Source organism: Gavia stellata, chromosome Z (assembly GCF_030936135.1).
Source record: "Gavia stellata isolate bGavSte3 chromosome Z, bGavSte3.hap2, whole genome shotgun sequence".
NCBI classification, from domain to species: Eukaryota; Metazoa; Chordata; class Aves; order Gaviiformes; family Gaviidae; genus Gavia; species Gavia stellata.
In genome coordinates this window covers 38,208,550-38,225,847 of record NC_082637.1, presented here as the reverse complement: position 1 = coordinate 38,225,847, position 17,298 = coordinate 38,208,550, and the positions used below count along the sequence as shown (strand labels likewise).

The 17,298-nt window shown below is 41.9% G+C and overlaps 1 protein-coding gene across 1 annotated transcript in view; it reads right to left on the bottom strand.

The window, feature by feature from the left end:
* ADAMTSL1 (ADAMTS like 1) overlaps positions 1–17,298 on the bottom strand; it is a 213,624-nt gene that overhangs the window by 131,138 nt on the left and 65,188 nt on the right. Inside the window, exons 5-7 of the mRNA XM_059833532.1 lie at positions 14,906–15,032; positions 5,433–5,507; positions 2,269–2,426 (exon numbers count right to left, since the gene is read on the bottom strand). Coding sequence (XP_059689515.1) covers positions 2,269–2,426; positions 5,433–5,507; positions 14,906–15,032 — 360 coding nt within the window. The remainder of the gene's footprint in view (positions 1–2,268; positions 2,427–5,432; positions 5,508–14,905; positions 15,033–17,298) is intronic.

Genomic DNA, 17,298 nt, shown 5'->3' with positions numbered 1-17,298 from the left:
ACTCCATGTCACCGATAAAGAAACTTAAATGTCAACTCACACATTGAGTTTCTACTTCTGAATTATAGCCAGGTGTCTAACTTGACCTCTTGAATAAGAGCATTCAGGGTCAGTTTAAAAGGATTGTAACAGTCATTCTGGAAACAATGATCCTAAAACTAGAATTCTGCTACATCTACAAATTCATTTAGATCTGTTTGCATAAAAACCGCCTTGTCTCAGGAAAGTAAATCTTGACATCCAAAGAGACCACTTTGTAAGGAAAACTTGCTAATACCACAGAGAAGCCTTTAATCTGATTTTTTAAAGAAAAGTACTTTATCTTCACAAGCTGAAGGCAAAATTGTCATGGCTATAGTAAGTAGGGAAAGCAGTTGCCAAGTCTGACATAACTGAGAGGTATTAATGCATTTTGGTATTCCTGTGTTAGCCTTATTTGTATGTACACTCCTATATCCAACAAAATCTAACAAACAAAATATCCAGAAGCTAAAAAATTTTGTTGGAAAAATAATTACATAGTATAGAATAATATCTGTGTTGCGTGAAGTAATATTTAAAGTACCTTCTATGGCTCTCTATTAAAAAACTAACTGTCGTTCAAATGCAAAGAAATTTTAACTGCCTGATTGAAGGCAATATCTAATGCTAACCTCAGAAAAGTTCCTACAACTGTGAACAGGGTTTTTGTTTGTACATTTTTCTATGTCCTTTTAAGACAATGGATATGTCAATAAATTAACAGCTGCTGAGCCATGCTACTCTGGCTTTCAAAAGGTGCAAACACATAGCAGAACTATTAAAATAGTTTAAACTCAATTCATCAGTGTCTGTTCTGCCCATGCCTAGACAGCTTGTACACTCATACTGGCCAGTCATCATACAAGTATGGTACTGTCTCTGATTTAACCAGTGCTTCTTACCTTGATTTGATAGAGAAGGATATGCAAGCGTGAAGGGATAAAGGTATTTGTCCTGTCATAAAAGATAACAGTGGAAATACCAGGAACACAATCCAACCCTCCTGTTACTATTTCAGGGCCATTGGCCTACATGACCAGCTGTCCCCAACAGCTATGTTCTAACTAACCAGGCTGCCTTTAAATAATGCAAAGTGAGAAACACTGTTTACATCACACTGATCTTCATCATCTGGATATCATCTGTAACACAAGTAAAAGTGTTTTAGACAGTTTGAATTGACCAGCATCTGTTTTATTAAGGCATTTTCATTCTGACCTTCAAAGAGAAAGGAATACGTTCTTCAGGTCAGGCTTCTCCTTGTGAATGAGTCCTGATAATTTCAGCTTGCCTTTTGTGCTGCTAGCAAACCAAGATGGGTAAGGGACAGTCTACAGCACTCTGCTACTTCCCGAGCTAACCCATTTCAGCCCAGCCCAGCTTAAACCAACCCAATCACTTATTGCATTTTCCAGTTCACTGTTCAAACTTCTAGCTGCCATCAGATCTAGGTTAAAGCAAATGTCATCTACCTCTGGGGCCCATGGTGAAAAATTTATGTAGTCCTGGACATGATACAGATTTTACAGTTTTACAGCTGAAATCCTTCAAGTTCCTTGGACCTAATGGAAAAGGATTTATTTTATTGTAATTCCCAAATGTTCATTTTTGTATGTGTGTTTTCCTACAGAATATGTGCATTGCTTCCAGCAATGTGTTTTATATTACCTGGAAGAACAGAAATGCTCTAATGGGAGGAAACAATTTTATTCTTATTGCCAGTGCAACACAAAGCAGAACTTCAAAATGACACCATGACTTCTCAAGCAAAGTCATCCCATTTATTTTGGAGCTTGGGGACGTCATTCTCCAATCCCTTACAGTCTTCTTTGCAATTACATGAGTGTAAACCCCACAAATTATGGGGCAAAGATACAGACTTTCTTTCTTTTTGCTTGTCACAGAAGAAGCAAGCTGCATGTCCTTGATTTATACGTACCTCAGCAGCACATACAGAAAACAATCTGCCTTTTCTTGTAATGACTTCACATTTTCTCTTTAGGGCACACATTGGGTATGCCTTTCTTGGCATAAACTCAGTCTCTTTCCTGAGGAGTGTCCAATGAGGCTGTCATCAGATATTTAACTATAAAGAATTTCACATAAAGTTCAAGAGCTTGCCTGGACTAGGCTTTATGACAAATGTCTACTGGAAAATGAAGATCTAGAAAAATCTCTCTCATCTTTCTAATGCATCTTTGTCTAACTTTATGTTGCTCTAAGAGGTCAATGACCAATGACCCTCACCTTGATAGTGAAATCTGCAGTGAGAGGCCCAGATATTCTTAATATCTCCTTGTCAGGAAACTTCTGGAAGTCGATGCTAGAATTGTCCACGAGGAAGGAGCCTGTGGAGCTGAGGCTGTTTTCACTCTTTGCACCTTGGAGAGTCTTGGTTTCCAAATCTGACAAATACAAACACATTACCAGGAAACTAGAGCATTATAATTTGAAGTGAGAGCAGACAAAGAAAATCAACACAAAGAAGTGGTGAGGCAGATTTGCATCCTAAATTAGTGATAATGCAACTTTTTTGTTCTTCTCCACAGTTTATTCACATTGCCATAGGTTCCTTTTCTTTTTTCTCCTCCTGCTTTTTGGCTTTGTTCAGCCCTTAGATTTCTTGCTCCACATTCACCTCCTCACCCATAGGTCATGTTTTTACTCTCTTCCAGACATATTAATCCATTCCTAGTTAGGCATATTGCTGACGTTTAACTCACTCTCAGTAAGTCACGCTCCTATGCGGAGCATGACTCAGACCTTCCCCCATGAGTGCTGGCTTTGTTAAGTTGCTGTTCCCTATTTCAGTTCAAAGGTGGGTCACTAACCACATGTTGCTGTGGTAGACAATTAAATGAAAGCAAGACAGATGTCCAGGAAAGAAAGATCAGTATGACAGCAATCCTGCCTTCTCTCCAGAAGTGGTTGGATCCATCCCAGTAGAGTAGGAAGGAAAGGCAAATGCTGAACCCTCCTGATCTCTCCCTCTGGCTCCCTCTGCATTCACAGCTCCCCAAAAGTGGGCATTAATTCAGATACTGTTTGGTTGCAGTTACTTCTGATTGTTAAATCATAATAAACATATTAAATCATTCATTAAATGGAAATCACCAGTCAGAAAGTATATCTGCTCCATCATCTAGCTAGCCTCCCCACCAACTCCAGATTATGCTTTGCAGCACATTCACCAGTAAATTGTTTCTTGTAGTTATTTCAACGTGACCACGCGTTTCATCATGAAGGATTGCAAAGCTGTAATCCTTTCACATGTATTTGTGAACATATGCACAAAGTCTTCTCCCACACAGAGAGGCAGCTAAGGCAAAATCTGAATTAGATGAGGACATACTACTAATCTGTGATGGAATCATATTTTCAGAGACACTAAATGGGATAAATATTTTTACTAGCATGTATTAAGTTGTTAATTAGGGGAAAAAAGGTAATTGCAGTAATTAGACTGCTTTTCGGGATGGGTCATGGGAATTAATTCATGAAGGAAGTTGCTGAGGCAGTACACTAAGAATTTGCTCTGTATTAATGAATTCCTTGGTTTTCAGTGAGACTAGTTTCTTCCTTTGTGATGCACTCAGCCATATATTTATTTCTGGACAAGGCTGTATGCATCAAGGATAAAGATAGTTCTAAGACTTGTGTATATATAATTGGCCTCCTGTTGCCTTCTCCCACAACCAAAGTTCACAGGGCAAAATACTCCCCACCCCCAACTGATTGTAGCTCATACATATATAAAATCCTTTGATGGGTGAACAGAAAGATTCATGGAGACATCTGAAACAAGAAAGAGATGTATTTGGTCTTATTCATGTTTACACAGAGCAGTTAATCTAAATCTCAACCAGTGACTCAGGCAGACCTCACTGATTCAATTCTTTTTGTCCTGAAATGTGATATGGCTTGAGTGAAGATAGCTTTAGATCAATCTCTCCTGCTAAAATCTCATTTTTCTCTAAGATGTCTGATTGCTCAATTTCATTGAAAAAATAATAAAAGTACAAAATTTTTCTACATTGGAAGAGAACATATATACTGGGAAAGAAGACAGGAGAGAAAGGGAGAGTGCAAATCATTTACTGGGAAAGTTAAAACAACCATACTGGAGCAGTTCGGGAATACCTGAAGGACCACTTAAGACTGAACTACAGGCAGCATTTGAACTTTTAAGAAAAACATAATATATTTTTTCTTAGTTTAAAACCTGTAATTTGCTGGTCTTTATTCACAGCTCTAAATCTAAAGAACCATTAAAAGGTTATGGCATGCCCACTGCTTTCTCAACACAAGCAGTGAGCTACAGAACAGGACTGATAAACCACCCCTTATTTTGCCACTCAGTATAAAGTTCTTTGGGCAAAAGAAATCTGGAGAGAGTGGGAATGATTTGGTGTTTCACCTCCTTGCTGACACTAATGTTTGTATATACACTGACAAGCATAGAGGACTCTAACTGGTCCATACTGCAGGGAAGTCCTGTTACCTTTTGGAAAAGGAGAAGGGGAGCCCTACTTATCTTACAATAATTTGTACTTCTGAGCGGTTATGTGGTACAGTTTGTGTTTCTTCTGACAGTAAATCCCATTTACCAACAGTCTAGTGTTCATTTGCAGCTGATGAAAAAAGGAGCAGCTTGTGAATAGCTATTGCATTGGAAGGTAACAGAGAGGGATGCAAGGAGTTTCTATTCATGAAAGAAATGGATTTGCCTTCAGCTCTCCCAGTGTATTCTCAAATCCCGAGACTCTTCTCCTAGAGGAGAGGGATACATAGCTGCTGGGATACATAGCTCCCTGTCAGATGAAGAAGGGAAGTGTTATAGCGACCACTTGATGGGTTAGTAGCACTCAGAGGGCTTAACTCCTTGGAGCAATATCACTACTAAGGAGCATGGTTTGACTTGTTCATGCTGTTTCTGATCTTTAGACTGTGATTTTGTGTGCATGTGCATGCATGTGTGTGTGCATCTACGGGAGTGAGAGAGACTGTCATAACAGAAATGTGTTAAAGTCATGAGCAGCTTGATAGCTAAGCTCAGCTGTAGAGAAGCTTATAGTTTACTGTCCTCAATTTTTCTTCACTCAGTGGGATATATTTTATTAATTTTAAACAAAAGCACTTGGCACCAAGCTAGCCAGCCAAAGGATAAGCAAACAAAACTGACTGAAAAATTACAGAAGGGCAAAGGATTCTGCAATGTTGGCCAAGCTCTGCTCTGAAAAGAGCATGTCCACTGATGTAACTGTGTCCGAGGAGAGCTTCTGAGGGCAGGACTCATCCCTGTGTCGAAATCAGTGATCTGAGAGAGGGAAACCAGACACCACAGTGTAAACAGAGCACTGCGGGTTAGCAAGGTTTTCTTAAACAAATGTACACTAACTTTTTCTACTTACATAGATGATCGGGTCCTTTCAGCACGAGGCGAACTTGCCTGCTTCCATAAGGAATAGCGACCACTGTATCATCCACTGCAGGAAGGCAAAAATGCGTGGAGTAAATAAGCAAAGAAATTCCCATCTATTTTCAAATAAGCAGTGAAATAGGTGCTTACAAGGCAGTCCAAAGAAAAGTTTTTGGACCAATTAAACAGCCCTATGAATTGTGAGAGAACATTAAAAATCTGAAAGAACTTGTTAAATGTGGTAAGAACCTTCTACTTAGAAGAGCTCAAACCTGTTGATTTTCTTTATTCTTAACTCCTTCACAACCCTTTATGGATTTCAAGAGTAACTAATAGCTTTCTATTTCACCATGACTCAACTTAAACCTCTTCTAAGTCTTTTGAATTGGTGTTTGTGGTGAAGTAGAGAACCACAAGCCTATTTTGATGTTTAACTAGAACAGCCCATTCCTTCACTTGACCCTTTCCCAGTTGAACCCTACAGCTTCTCCATGACCCTGCCCATGCTATGTGATGATCTCCCACTGCTCTCAGGCATGCCTTCTCTTTCACACCTTTTATTTTAATGACTGGAAGTGCTATAATTCTTCTTCCCTTTCCAACCACTAACAGAAAGCCCCTGGAAAAACCGAAGTCCATCAGACTGTCATGTAAATAGGTCTTAGGGGAGGATCTTGCACCTATGAAGCCCTTGGGAGCTTTGCCAACTGAATTTAAACTGAGGTGTGAGTTAGCATGTAGATCTCATGCTGCTGTGAAAGTTAGGTTAGCATTTCTAAAGAGGCAGCAACCTCAATAATGTCCTGAAGGGAGACAGGAAGGAAAGGTGTGGAAAGATGCTAGAAAATGCTCCCAACTCTATGCCTGGGTTGTGGAGTGGGTGCCCAGAGGATGCTGTCCTGGACTAACCAGCATGCCTAGGTTCTTCATTCACCTCTCCCTGTCCTTTATGCCTCCTTCTTCTACAACTAGAACTCAGGAAATAAAAAGTATGCATGCCTAACAGGATGTTTTTTTTGGGAGGTGGTAGACATGAGAGGAATGAAGCTCCTTTCACTATCTGTTGATTAGAACTGCTCACATCTGTCTCATGTAATGCCTGCTAGCAAGAACTATAGCTCACTCTCAAAGCAATGTGTTGCTTTGTCAGGTAAAGCTAACTCAGCCAATACAAGCATATTATCTTTCATCCAAACATATGACCAGGGGCCTTAAGTTTCTGACTAGACCAAACTGGGAAAACTGTTCCAGCCTAGCTAAATCAGGATTCTCAGTTACCAGCAAAATAGTTATTAATGCTGTCATTTTATGTCAAAAACTGAAAAGAGGCAACAGAAAGAGGGAAAACTACAAGAAACAGGCACTTCTTTTAAACAACACATTAATTCATCCAAATCTGTAATATCTCAAAAACGTGAATTTTAAATTCAGTCACGTGTCATAAGAATTTCTGGCACTTATATTAGAGAGCTTTATGGGATGAAATATCCATACTTTTGTGGCCTCTTAATATCCCAGAAGTGAGGGGGCTAACGTAGGCAGTGTGATAAATCTCTGAGTGTCACAAGAGTTGTGTGGAGATAAAACCTGTTCATATGCCCTGGCTCTTCTGAAACTTGTCTCCATCTTCAAAATCTGATTTGATATGACTCCTCAAGCTATCCAGAAATTTCAGTGTCTCCTAAGACTTCTATAGCACTAGGGTTATACTCTATTCAACACACACTCTGCTCACACACATCTGTGATATCACATTAATTGGCAATGATACACATCTTTCATTTCTACACAGAATTCACACTTTCTATTTGAAAAGACAAATATTCAACTCTTACAAAATTCATTAAATATTGATATCCAAATGCTGATTTTATTGGAACCATTCTGGCACTCCTATTCAAGATATCCAGTAGGACAAATATATTTTATCCATCTGGGGGAACAAAATTAATGAGTATGACATATCATTTTCCTGTATATATATCACGTTTATTGGAATGCATCTGGGAAAACAATAACTTCAGCTTTTAAAAAAATATTAATGGTCTTTTTACAAGTCTTATTTAAAAACAGTCCCACATCATTATTATATTTGACTGTCTCTCAGTTACGAGCTCTGTGCTGAAGAGCTAGCAACTCATTGATATGTCACAGAAAAATCGGACAGTTTAAAGATCATGCAAGCCTATATATCATATATTCTTAGCATGTATCTTCTGCCCCAGGGACTATATTTCACCTGATCTTGTTGTTGCTCTCCATTTGAAATCCCAGCACGCTTTATGTGAAATGTAAAGCTCAGTGGGGTTTATGCTTATCACAGTGCTTCCTGCTTTCACAAAGCAGAAGCAATAGAGACTGAAGCAAATTTCCTGAGGTTAACAGTGATAAGGAGACATTTCCTGTGAAGAGACATATGAAAGTAAGCATGGTAAGATTTAGTCACAGCTCCCTCCAACAATAAGCAGAGAGGCAGATTGTGGAGCAGCCATATGGAGCACTCTGAAGAAAAGGCACAAAGTGTATTAATGGGCAGTTGGTTTCCTACGGAGAAGATGCATAGGGAGGCAAGGGAGAGTCCCAGATAACTGAGAGGACAGTGGCCAAGGGCTGTGAAGAAAGTGCCAGGATTTAGGCAAAGGTTATATGTCACGTACAAACACCAGATTCACAGAATCACAGAATCGCAGAATCACTAAGGTTGGAAAAGACCTGTAAGATCATCAAGTCCAACCTAAAAAAAAAAAAAACAACAAAAAACCAAACCAAACCAAACAAACAAAAAACCCAAAAAAACCCCAAACAAACCACACACCAAAAACCAACCCACCCAACACCACACAGCACCATGCCCATCAAGCCACATCCCACAATGCCACATCCACACGCTCCTTGAATACCTCCAGGGAGGGTGACTCTACCACCTCCCTGGGCAGCCTATTCCAATGTTTCACTACTCTCTCAGTAAAGAACTTTTTCCTAATATCTAGCCTGAACCTCCCCTGGCGCAACTTGAGGCCATTTCCTCTAGTTCTCTCACTAGTCACTTGGGAGAAGAGACCAACACCCACCTCTCTGCAACCTCCTTTCAGGTAGTTGTAGAGAGTGATGAGGTCTCCCCTCAGCCTCCTCTTCTCCAGGCTAAACAACCCCAGCTCCCTCAGCCGCTCCTTATAAGACTTGTGCTCCAGACCCCTCACCAGCTTCGTCGCCCTTCTCTGGACACGCTCCAGCACCTCAATGTTCTTCTTGTAGTGAGGGGCCCAAAACTGAACACAGTATTCGAGGTGCAGCCTCACCAGAGCCGAGTACAGAGGCATGATCACCTCCCTGCTCCTGCTGGCCACACCATTTCTGATACAGGCCAGGATGCCGTTGGCCTTCTTGGCCACCTGGGCACACTGCTGGCTCATCTTCAGCCGGCTGTCAATCAACACCCCCAGGTCCTTTTCTGCGGGGCAGCTTTCCAGCCACTCGTCCCCAACCCTGTAGCGTTGCCTGGGGTTGTTGTGACCAAAGTGCAGGACCTGGCACTTGGCCTTCTTGAACCCCATACAATTGGCCTCAGCCCATCGATCCAGCCTGTCCAGATCCCTCTGCAGAGCCTTCCTACCCTCCAGCAGATCAACACTCCCGCCCAACTTGGTGTCATCTGCAAACTTACTGAGGGTACACTCGATCCCCTCATCCAGATCATCAATAAAGACATTAAACAAGACTGGTCCCAAAACTGAGCCCTGGGGGACTCCGCTTGTGACCGGCCGCCAGCTGGATTTCACCCCATTCACCACGACTCTCTGGGCTCGGCCATCCAGCCACTTTTTTACCCAGCGAAGAGTGTACCTGTCTAAACCACGAGCCGCCAGCTTCTCCAGGAGAATACTGTGGGGAACAGTGTCAAAGGCTTTGCTGAAGTCCAGATAGACAACATCAACAGCCTTCCCCTCATCCACTAGGTGGGTCCCCTGGTCATAGAAGGAGATCAGGTTGGTCAAGCAGGACCTGCCTTTCATGAACCCGTGCTGGCTGGGCCTGATCCCTTGGTTGTCCTGCATGTGTCCCGTGAGCGCCCTCAAGATGAGCCTCTCCATAATCTTCCCCGGCACCGTGGTCAGGCTGACAGGCCTGTAGTTCCCCGGATCCTCCTTCCGACCCTTCTTGTAGATGGGTGTCACATTGGCAAGCCTCCAGTCATCTGGGACCTCCCCCATTAACCAGGACTGTTGATAAATGATGGAGAGCGTCTTGGCAAGCTCCTCCGCCAGCTCCCTCAGCACCCTTGGGTGGATGCCATCAGGCCCCATAGACTTATGAGTGTCCAGGTGGCATAGCAGGTTGTTAACTGCTTCCTCCTGGATCATGGGGAGCCTATTTTGCTCTCCATCCCTGTCATCCAGCTCAGGGAGCTGGATTCCCTGAGGATACCTGGTGTGGCTGTTAAAGACTGAGGCAAAGAAGGCATTAAGTACCTCAGCCTTTTCCTCATCCTTGGTGACAATGTTCCCTGCCGCATCCAGTACAGGATGGAGATCCTCCTTGGCTCTCTTTTTTTTTGTTGTTAATGTATTTATAGAAGCTTTTTTTGTTGTCCCTCATGACCGTGGCCAGGTTGAGCTCTAGCTGGGCTTTCGCCTTTCTAATTCCCTCTCTGCATGACCTAACGAGGTCCTTGTATTCTTCTTCACTTGCCTGCCCCTTCTTCCAGAGGTGGTAAGTTCTCTTTTTTCCCCCGAGCCTCAGCAAAAGCTCCTTGTTCAGCCAGGCCGGTCGTCTTCCCCGCCTGCTCTTCTTACGGCACATGGGGACTGCCTGCTCCTGCACCTTTAAGATTTCCTTCTTGAAGAAGGCCCAGCCTTCCTGGGCCCCTTTGCCCTTCAGGACCGTCTCCCAAGGGACCCTCTCAACCAGTGTCCTGAAAAGGCCAAAGTCTGCCCTCCGGAAGTCCATGGTAGCAGTTTTGCTGACCCCCCTCCTTACTTGGCTAAAAATTGAAAACTCTATCATTTCATGGTCGCTAATCCCAAGATGGCCTCCGACCTTCACGTCTCCCACCAGACACTCTTTGTTTGTAAACAGCAGGTCAAGCAGGGCACCTTCCCTTGTAGGCTCGCTTACCAGCTGCGTCAGGAAGTTATCTTCCACACACTCGAGGAACCTCTGGGACTGTTTCCTCTTAGCTGTGTTATACTTCCAGCAGACATCCGGTAAGTTGAAGTCCCCCACAAGAGCAAGGGCTTGCGACTGTGAGACTTCTGCCAGTCGCTTGTAGAACGCTTCATCGGCTTCTACGCCCTGGTCAGGTGGTCTATAACAGACCCCCATAAGGATATCCGGCTTGTTGGCCTTCCCCCTCATCCTTGCCCATAAGCATTCAACCCCGTCGTGACAATCATCCAGCTCTATACAATCAAAGCACTTCTTGACGTACAGAACCACCCCACCGCCTCTCCTTCCTTGCCTATCCCTCCTGAAGAGCTTATAGCCCTCCATCGCAGCACTCCAGCCATGCGAGTCGTCCCACCATGTTTCTGTGATGGCAACCACGTCATAGCTGCCCCGCTGCACGATGGCTTCCAGCTCCTCCTGTTTGCCGCCCATGCTGCGTGCATTGGAATAGATGCACTTGAGCTGGGCTATCGGTCTTGCCCCCGACAATGGCACGTCACCCCTAGGCTCATCTCTGGGTAGCCTGGCTTCATCCCCTTCCCCCTTCAAGTCTAGTTTAAAGCCCTCCTGATGAGGTTTGCCAACTTACGGGCAAGGATCCTTTTCCCCCTTGGGGACAGCTGAACACTGTCTGCACTCAGCAGGCCCGGTGCCACGGAGACCACCCCATGGTCAAAGAATCCAAAATTCCTCTGGTGGCACCAGTCTCTGAGCCACGCGTTGACCATGTTTGCTTTCTTATTCCTTTCAGTGTTCCTCCCCGCCACTGAAGGGATTGCAGAAAACGCCACCTGTGCTCCCAATCCCTCAACCAGTCTCCCCAGCGCCTTAAAGTCCTTCTTGATCACTCTCACGCTTCTTTGCTCGATCTCCTCGCTGCCAACCTGCAAAACTACCAGTGGGTAGTAATCGGTGGGCCGTACTCCCGTGAGAGATCAGTTTCTTCTGGTTTTTGTCCAAATGGTCTAACTGTCCATTCTCGTGATGAAAAATGGAGTTGTTTCTGTTTCCCCATTACTGTTGATATTCAGTGGGAACCTGGAACTGCATCTATTTTTGACAGCCATGGCAAGAGTAATCAGATAAATGTCTACTCTGCCTCTGCATAGAAATTTCTACAATTCTCTTTTAAAAGTAATCTACTTCACTAGTAGATGTGAATCCTTTTTTAGAAAAATAATAGCTTTGCACAACGTGATCAGCAGAATTCACCCACCACTTTTGGGGTCAACTCTCTAGCTCCTTGGTGAATACAAAGAAGCGTACTTAAATACAGTTCATCTCCATAGGAAGATACATACACTCTTTCCAAAAGGAGATACTATAAAAAAAAGAAAGATTCACTTTCTGCAGACTTAGAAAGATTGAACCACCCAAGCTTAGGAATAAGAAAAAAGGGTATTTCTGGAATGAATGAAGTCTTTTGTAGCTTTTCCATTTTTTAAAATAGAAATAACAGCATAGACACAGGTGCTTCCTTTTTCGTAAAAATGTAGGAGAGAATTCAACATCACGTTGCCTCCTGCACTGCCATGCTTCTGTTTCTGAGGCCACTGGGAGATGTATACTACCCCTATAAATACTGAGGAAGCTGTTTCTGTAGCAAGTGCTAAGTGTTTAAAAGCTCTGTGAATTTCTTTCTAGCACTGTACTTTTTATGGTTTTGCATAATATAAACAACATGGAGAAGGGAACTGTATATGAGCACCAAGAGAAAATTAATTCAGTATGATGAGCTCAAGAGTGTGTCTGGGGTGGTTTTGAGATATAAACAACTTCAGAAACTATTGGGACAGCACTGGAATAAAGGTCACTGTCCAATTTCCCTAGCACAGTCCTCAAAATTGAATGCTGTGCTCTGTTAGACAAATAAAAATCCCAAGTGAGCCCACAGAACACCTCTGCTGGTATCTTGTCACTGCTGCACATGTCCCTTCTGATTTTTCTTATGTTGCATGGCAGTCTGGCTCACATAGGCTTTTAATGCCCTGTTCATACCGTGGACAAAATAGACATAATTCTTGTGAAACAGGATTACTTTATAGAGATAACTTGGAATGAATCTATTGACTAGCCAGACATAATCCAGTCATTCCAGAAAATGAATCAGGCCCTGATCCCAGATATGCTTATGTAGATACATTTACAGTGACAAATAAGCAAGATGCTGACACAAACAAAGTGACATAGTGACAGGTATTTAAACAGCACTGAGGAGGATAAATGCAGAAAATAAGCAGAGTAGATTTTTAAAAGCTCTTCAACATCTAATATCTCAAATCTTCACAGCATGTACATAAACCATTTGGAAGCAAACCTCAAAAAGAATTCATACTAATTCACACATGTGAAGGCATAATTGTGCCTTTAAAATTGTGAAAAGCCAATTTATAGGAGCACTTACTTTTGAGATATTCAAAATTCATACTGTGTTTTATAACAACATGTATGCCTACAGCAGGGGAGAGAATATTGCCATGTGGTTTATACAGAGTGCATACAAAATCTGATTACCTACTTCAGTTCAACAATTATTTGCATGCAAATGTGTCTGAACAATCCATTCTCTAGCATTTTTTTCACATTTGTCTCACTCTAAGACTACGCTCTCTGCCATCTGCTCTTCTACCTATATAGCATTCTTTATATTTAATAGCAAACCATTGGGAGTAGGGACTCTATTTTATTAACATTTTAGTACTGTGCATAATATATTAGTGACTTTATCCTCAGTAGAAAAGAGAGGAGCACCTTTTTACTGCAAAGCAACTGAAAAACAATGAATTACTCCTACAGGAAAAGACATTTGCCAAAAAGGTTCACAAATACTATCATGTCTCAAGCAGCCTGGAGATTTCTGAATCTGTTCATGCACATTGCAGAAACAGTAACAATGAGGTGAAATTCCATTCCTAAATCTTTGTGAATTATTTCCTTTGCCCTCTAATGTGCAATTCTGCCTCAGCAATGGAACTCCTGTGAGGGTTATTCCTTTCCTTCCTTTGTACATAATAGTCTTTCTCTCTTTCTTTCTTTTCTTTCTTTCTTTCTTTCTTTCTTTCTGTCTTTCTTTCTTTCTCTCTTTCTTTCTTTCTTTCTTTCTTTCCTTCTTTCTTTCTTTCCTTCTTTCCTTCTTTCCTTCTTTCCTTCTTTCCTTCTTCCTTTCTTCCTTTCTTTCCTTCTTCCTTTCTTTCCTTCTTCCTTTCTTTCCTTTCTTTCCTTCTTTTTCTTTTTCTCTCTTTCTCTCTTTCTCTTTTTCTCTCTTTCTCTTTCTTGCTTTCCTTCTCTCTTTCTCTCTTTTGTAAAAAGCACCTCTCACTGCTCCTCACAGAAACTGAACATTATCTATATAGGAATCCACAAGTGCACTCTCACAGTCTTCAGGAGATACTACGCTGCTATTTGAATCTTTTAGGTCATGTGCTATTCAGCACTGGAAAAAGTCCTCCAGAATGGTAGAGCTGGTCTGACTGAAATCTAATGAGTAGGGCTGGGGGCAGGTTTGCAGGCTAGCACACACATGATTCCTTAGGTGTGTTTACATAGGCATGACAGTACACCTACCTTTTTACTCTTCCTTCAAACTGACCAGACATGCCCTATCTCTCATCCCAAAACTTTTATAGCTCCATCTATGGTGCTGTAACCAGGCTTAAAAGCCTGCCTGGGGTCCACGAGAAATTAACCCTGTCACTGGGGCACACTAATGCTACTTTACCACTCTGAGTTGAAGCTGGCTGACAGTGTGCAGGAAAGCCCATGTATGTCCATACCCACACATGTGGGCACCTCCTGATGACTTAGGCACCTCAGTCCACCCTAGGACTGAGTCACCATGCTCAGCATGCAGGCAGGCAGACATGCTGCGGGCGTAGGTCTGGGAGGGAGCACTGTGCCAGGTTGAGACGACCATCCCCCCAGGGTTCTCCTCTGCTTTAGAGCAGCAAAAACCGCTCTGTTCAGAGCAATGTGGACTGAGTCCTACGCCTAGCCAGCTAATACAGCCAGAGCAGTGTGGATAGAGCCAGCTCTTCTTGTTCTGCCGCTCCTCCCAAGCAACTAGCTAGCTGAGATGGGGAATATACTGGTGACACCTTTCCACAATCCTTTGTCCAGCTCCACAGTCAGAGCTGTAGTCTGAGCAAGCCTGATTTAACCCAGGAGGGAAGAAACTGTGGGGACAACCAGATTGACTATAATCATTCGACTGCCTGAGAGAGTGTGGTGAAATCTAGCTTGCAAGAAACACATATTTCACTAAGAGGGGAAGATGGCGCTTTGCCAGAAGGGACAGCTTACGTTTATTTGCTGAGAGCTGGGACTTATACTGGCCTCGAACCAGCCGGCAGGTGGACCCATCGCCATTGCAGACCCCACAGTTGTCTTCCTTGACAGTGCTTCCCAGCTGGCGGTCACAGCCAACGATCTGGCAAGAAAGAAAGATGTGCAGTTCAATGTGAGCACCTACTGACTGACTGCTCGATCCATCTCTGCAACTAATTACCACCAAATTTCTCTCTCAGCATCTCTAGAGGGCCATAAAGTACCTTAGCAATGAAAGAGGCTGAGCAAATCTGGCTGGGAGTTTGAACTGAATTCAGACGTGAGATAGTGAGCAAGTTAGTACTCAATGGCTTTTGCAGTCCAGAGAAAGAAAAGAGTGTTGTTGGAGGTTGGTTTTTTTAGGGCATTGTGAACATTTTTTGGACAGAGTCCTATCAGAAATTACACTTCTTAGAGTTTCACAAAGAAAAATGCCTGAAATACGTAGGAAGACAGATAGGAAGCAGAGCAATAGATAAAGCAGCACAGATAAATAGTAACGTGGCTGAGATCTCACTGAAACTTTACCTGCTATGCAATTGGGAAAACCATGTGGTTTTATGTTTGACAATAATCCTATTCCACACTATCATTGCCTGTGTTCAGACATTGTTAAAGATCTGATAAAGAAGGACGGAATGGTTAAAACAAAAGAACTGAGAGTCAGAAAAGCAATTACTTGCTCTGAAGCTGGCTTTATGCTTATGTGCAAATTGTTTGGTTCAACATTTTAAAACTTGAATAGATAAACCAGGCTTTCAGTTTGCAAAAACCCCTATAGTTCCCAGGAGAATAAAATATAATTTTATAATTAAAAATTTAAAATTAAATAAATGGAATATAAATTTATTAAGCACAGTGCTAATGTAGACCTTTTGTTTGAACTTTGAATTCTGCATCCAAGTTATGAATTTTGCACATAAATAATTGAAAACCAAGAAATTAAGCAAGTCCATACAGTGTTATAATTATCGTTATACATACTAGAAAATGAAAGGCCTTCTAGCATTCTGGCGTGCAAAGTAAGTAATGAAAAATGTTTGTGTATAAATTCTACTTCTAAAGAGTTTGTGCTAAGACTCTTAGCTAAACAGAGAGTATGTATAAACACAGGGAATTTTAAATTAAGTGCTTATTCCAGCTTTAAATTTTCCTGCATCTGTGAGTTTCTGTTAAATCAGAGAGCTGGGTCCTAGAAACTGATAAAAGCCAGTAAGACACTTATCATCCAAGCTCATAAAAGCTGCATGTGTAACTTGCCCACTTAAACATTCAGACTAATATTCCTTATTTGTGCAAATTTACATGTGCAGAATTGCAGATCTCTGCTAGGGTGAGATGTACTTCTGGGTTTGACACTTTCTCTTCACTTGCCTGTGAAAATGCAGGCTTTGATTAACATCCAGTAACTACTTTTAGCAATTCAATTCCCATTTCTGACATCACCATTTTACTAGTGGCACAATAGCAGTTTCCTTGATTATCTGTCATACTGGTAGTATAATTAATTCAATTTAAATCATTATAGGTTTAGATTTAGGCTTGATGAAAGCTATCATCAAATTTCTTTGACTTTATCCACTTTACTGGGTCAGAACTGGGTCAGTCTCCTATGCTTCTGCATTATATTATGATGTCTCCAGGGGAATTAATGAGGGCAAAATGAGTAACAGTCAAGAATAAATGATACATTTCCCTGAAAACTAGTCATACCAAGACTGCAAGAGACATTTTGTCACATTAGAAACACAATGACAAATAATGGTTAGATAGCTGAAGCAAAGTTAAGATTATCTTTACTGTGACTACTCCATACAGAGCTTCCAAGCACAGATATATAAATTACATCAGTGATACCATGTAAGTTTTAGGTCTATTTTTTTCTGAATAAGACTATCCCTACAGGAACTGAATCACCTTTGATTCAGACTGGTTTGCTTTTACTTTCATGAACGTCTCTGTATAGACAAGATGTGAAAAAAATCACTTGCATGATCTGAAAACTGTATTACATGATGCCTGCAAATCATATGAATTTCCTTCAAGCACATTACAGCTCAGTAGCACACACAATGAGAAGGGTCCTGCTGAGGAACCCAGATATCAGAGGAAAGGCCAGAATTCCCATTCATATCTGCTCATAACATATTTTATATTCACTCAATGTTTCAATCTAGAGTGGTATCTGAATCTGCATGCCTTCACCTATTTTGAAAAGAACACATGAACTGCCTGGATGTGAAAAGGGATGGATCTTAAATCCACGTATAAGGCAACCAATTTCAAAACCAGCCTTTACTACTTTAAAGCCTTTTTAACTTTATGAATCATCATCTCACATGTTGCCATGGGCTGTACTCTGATTAAAG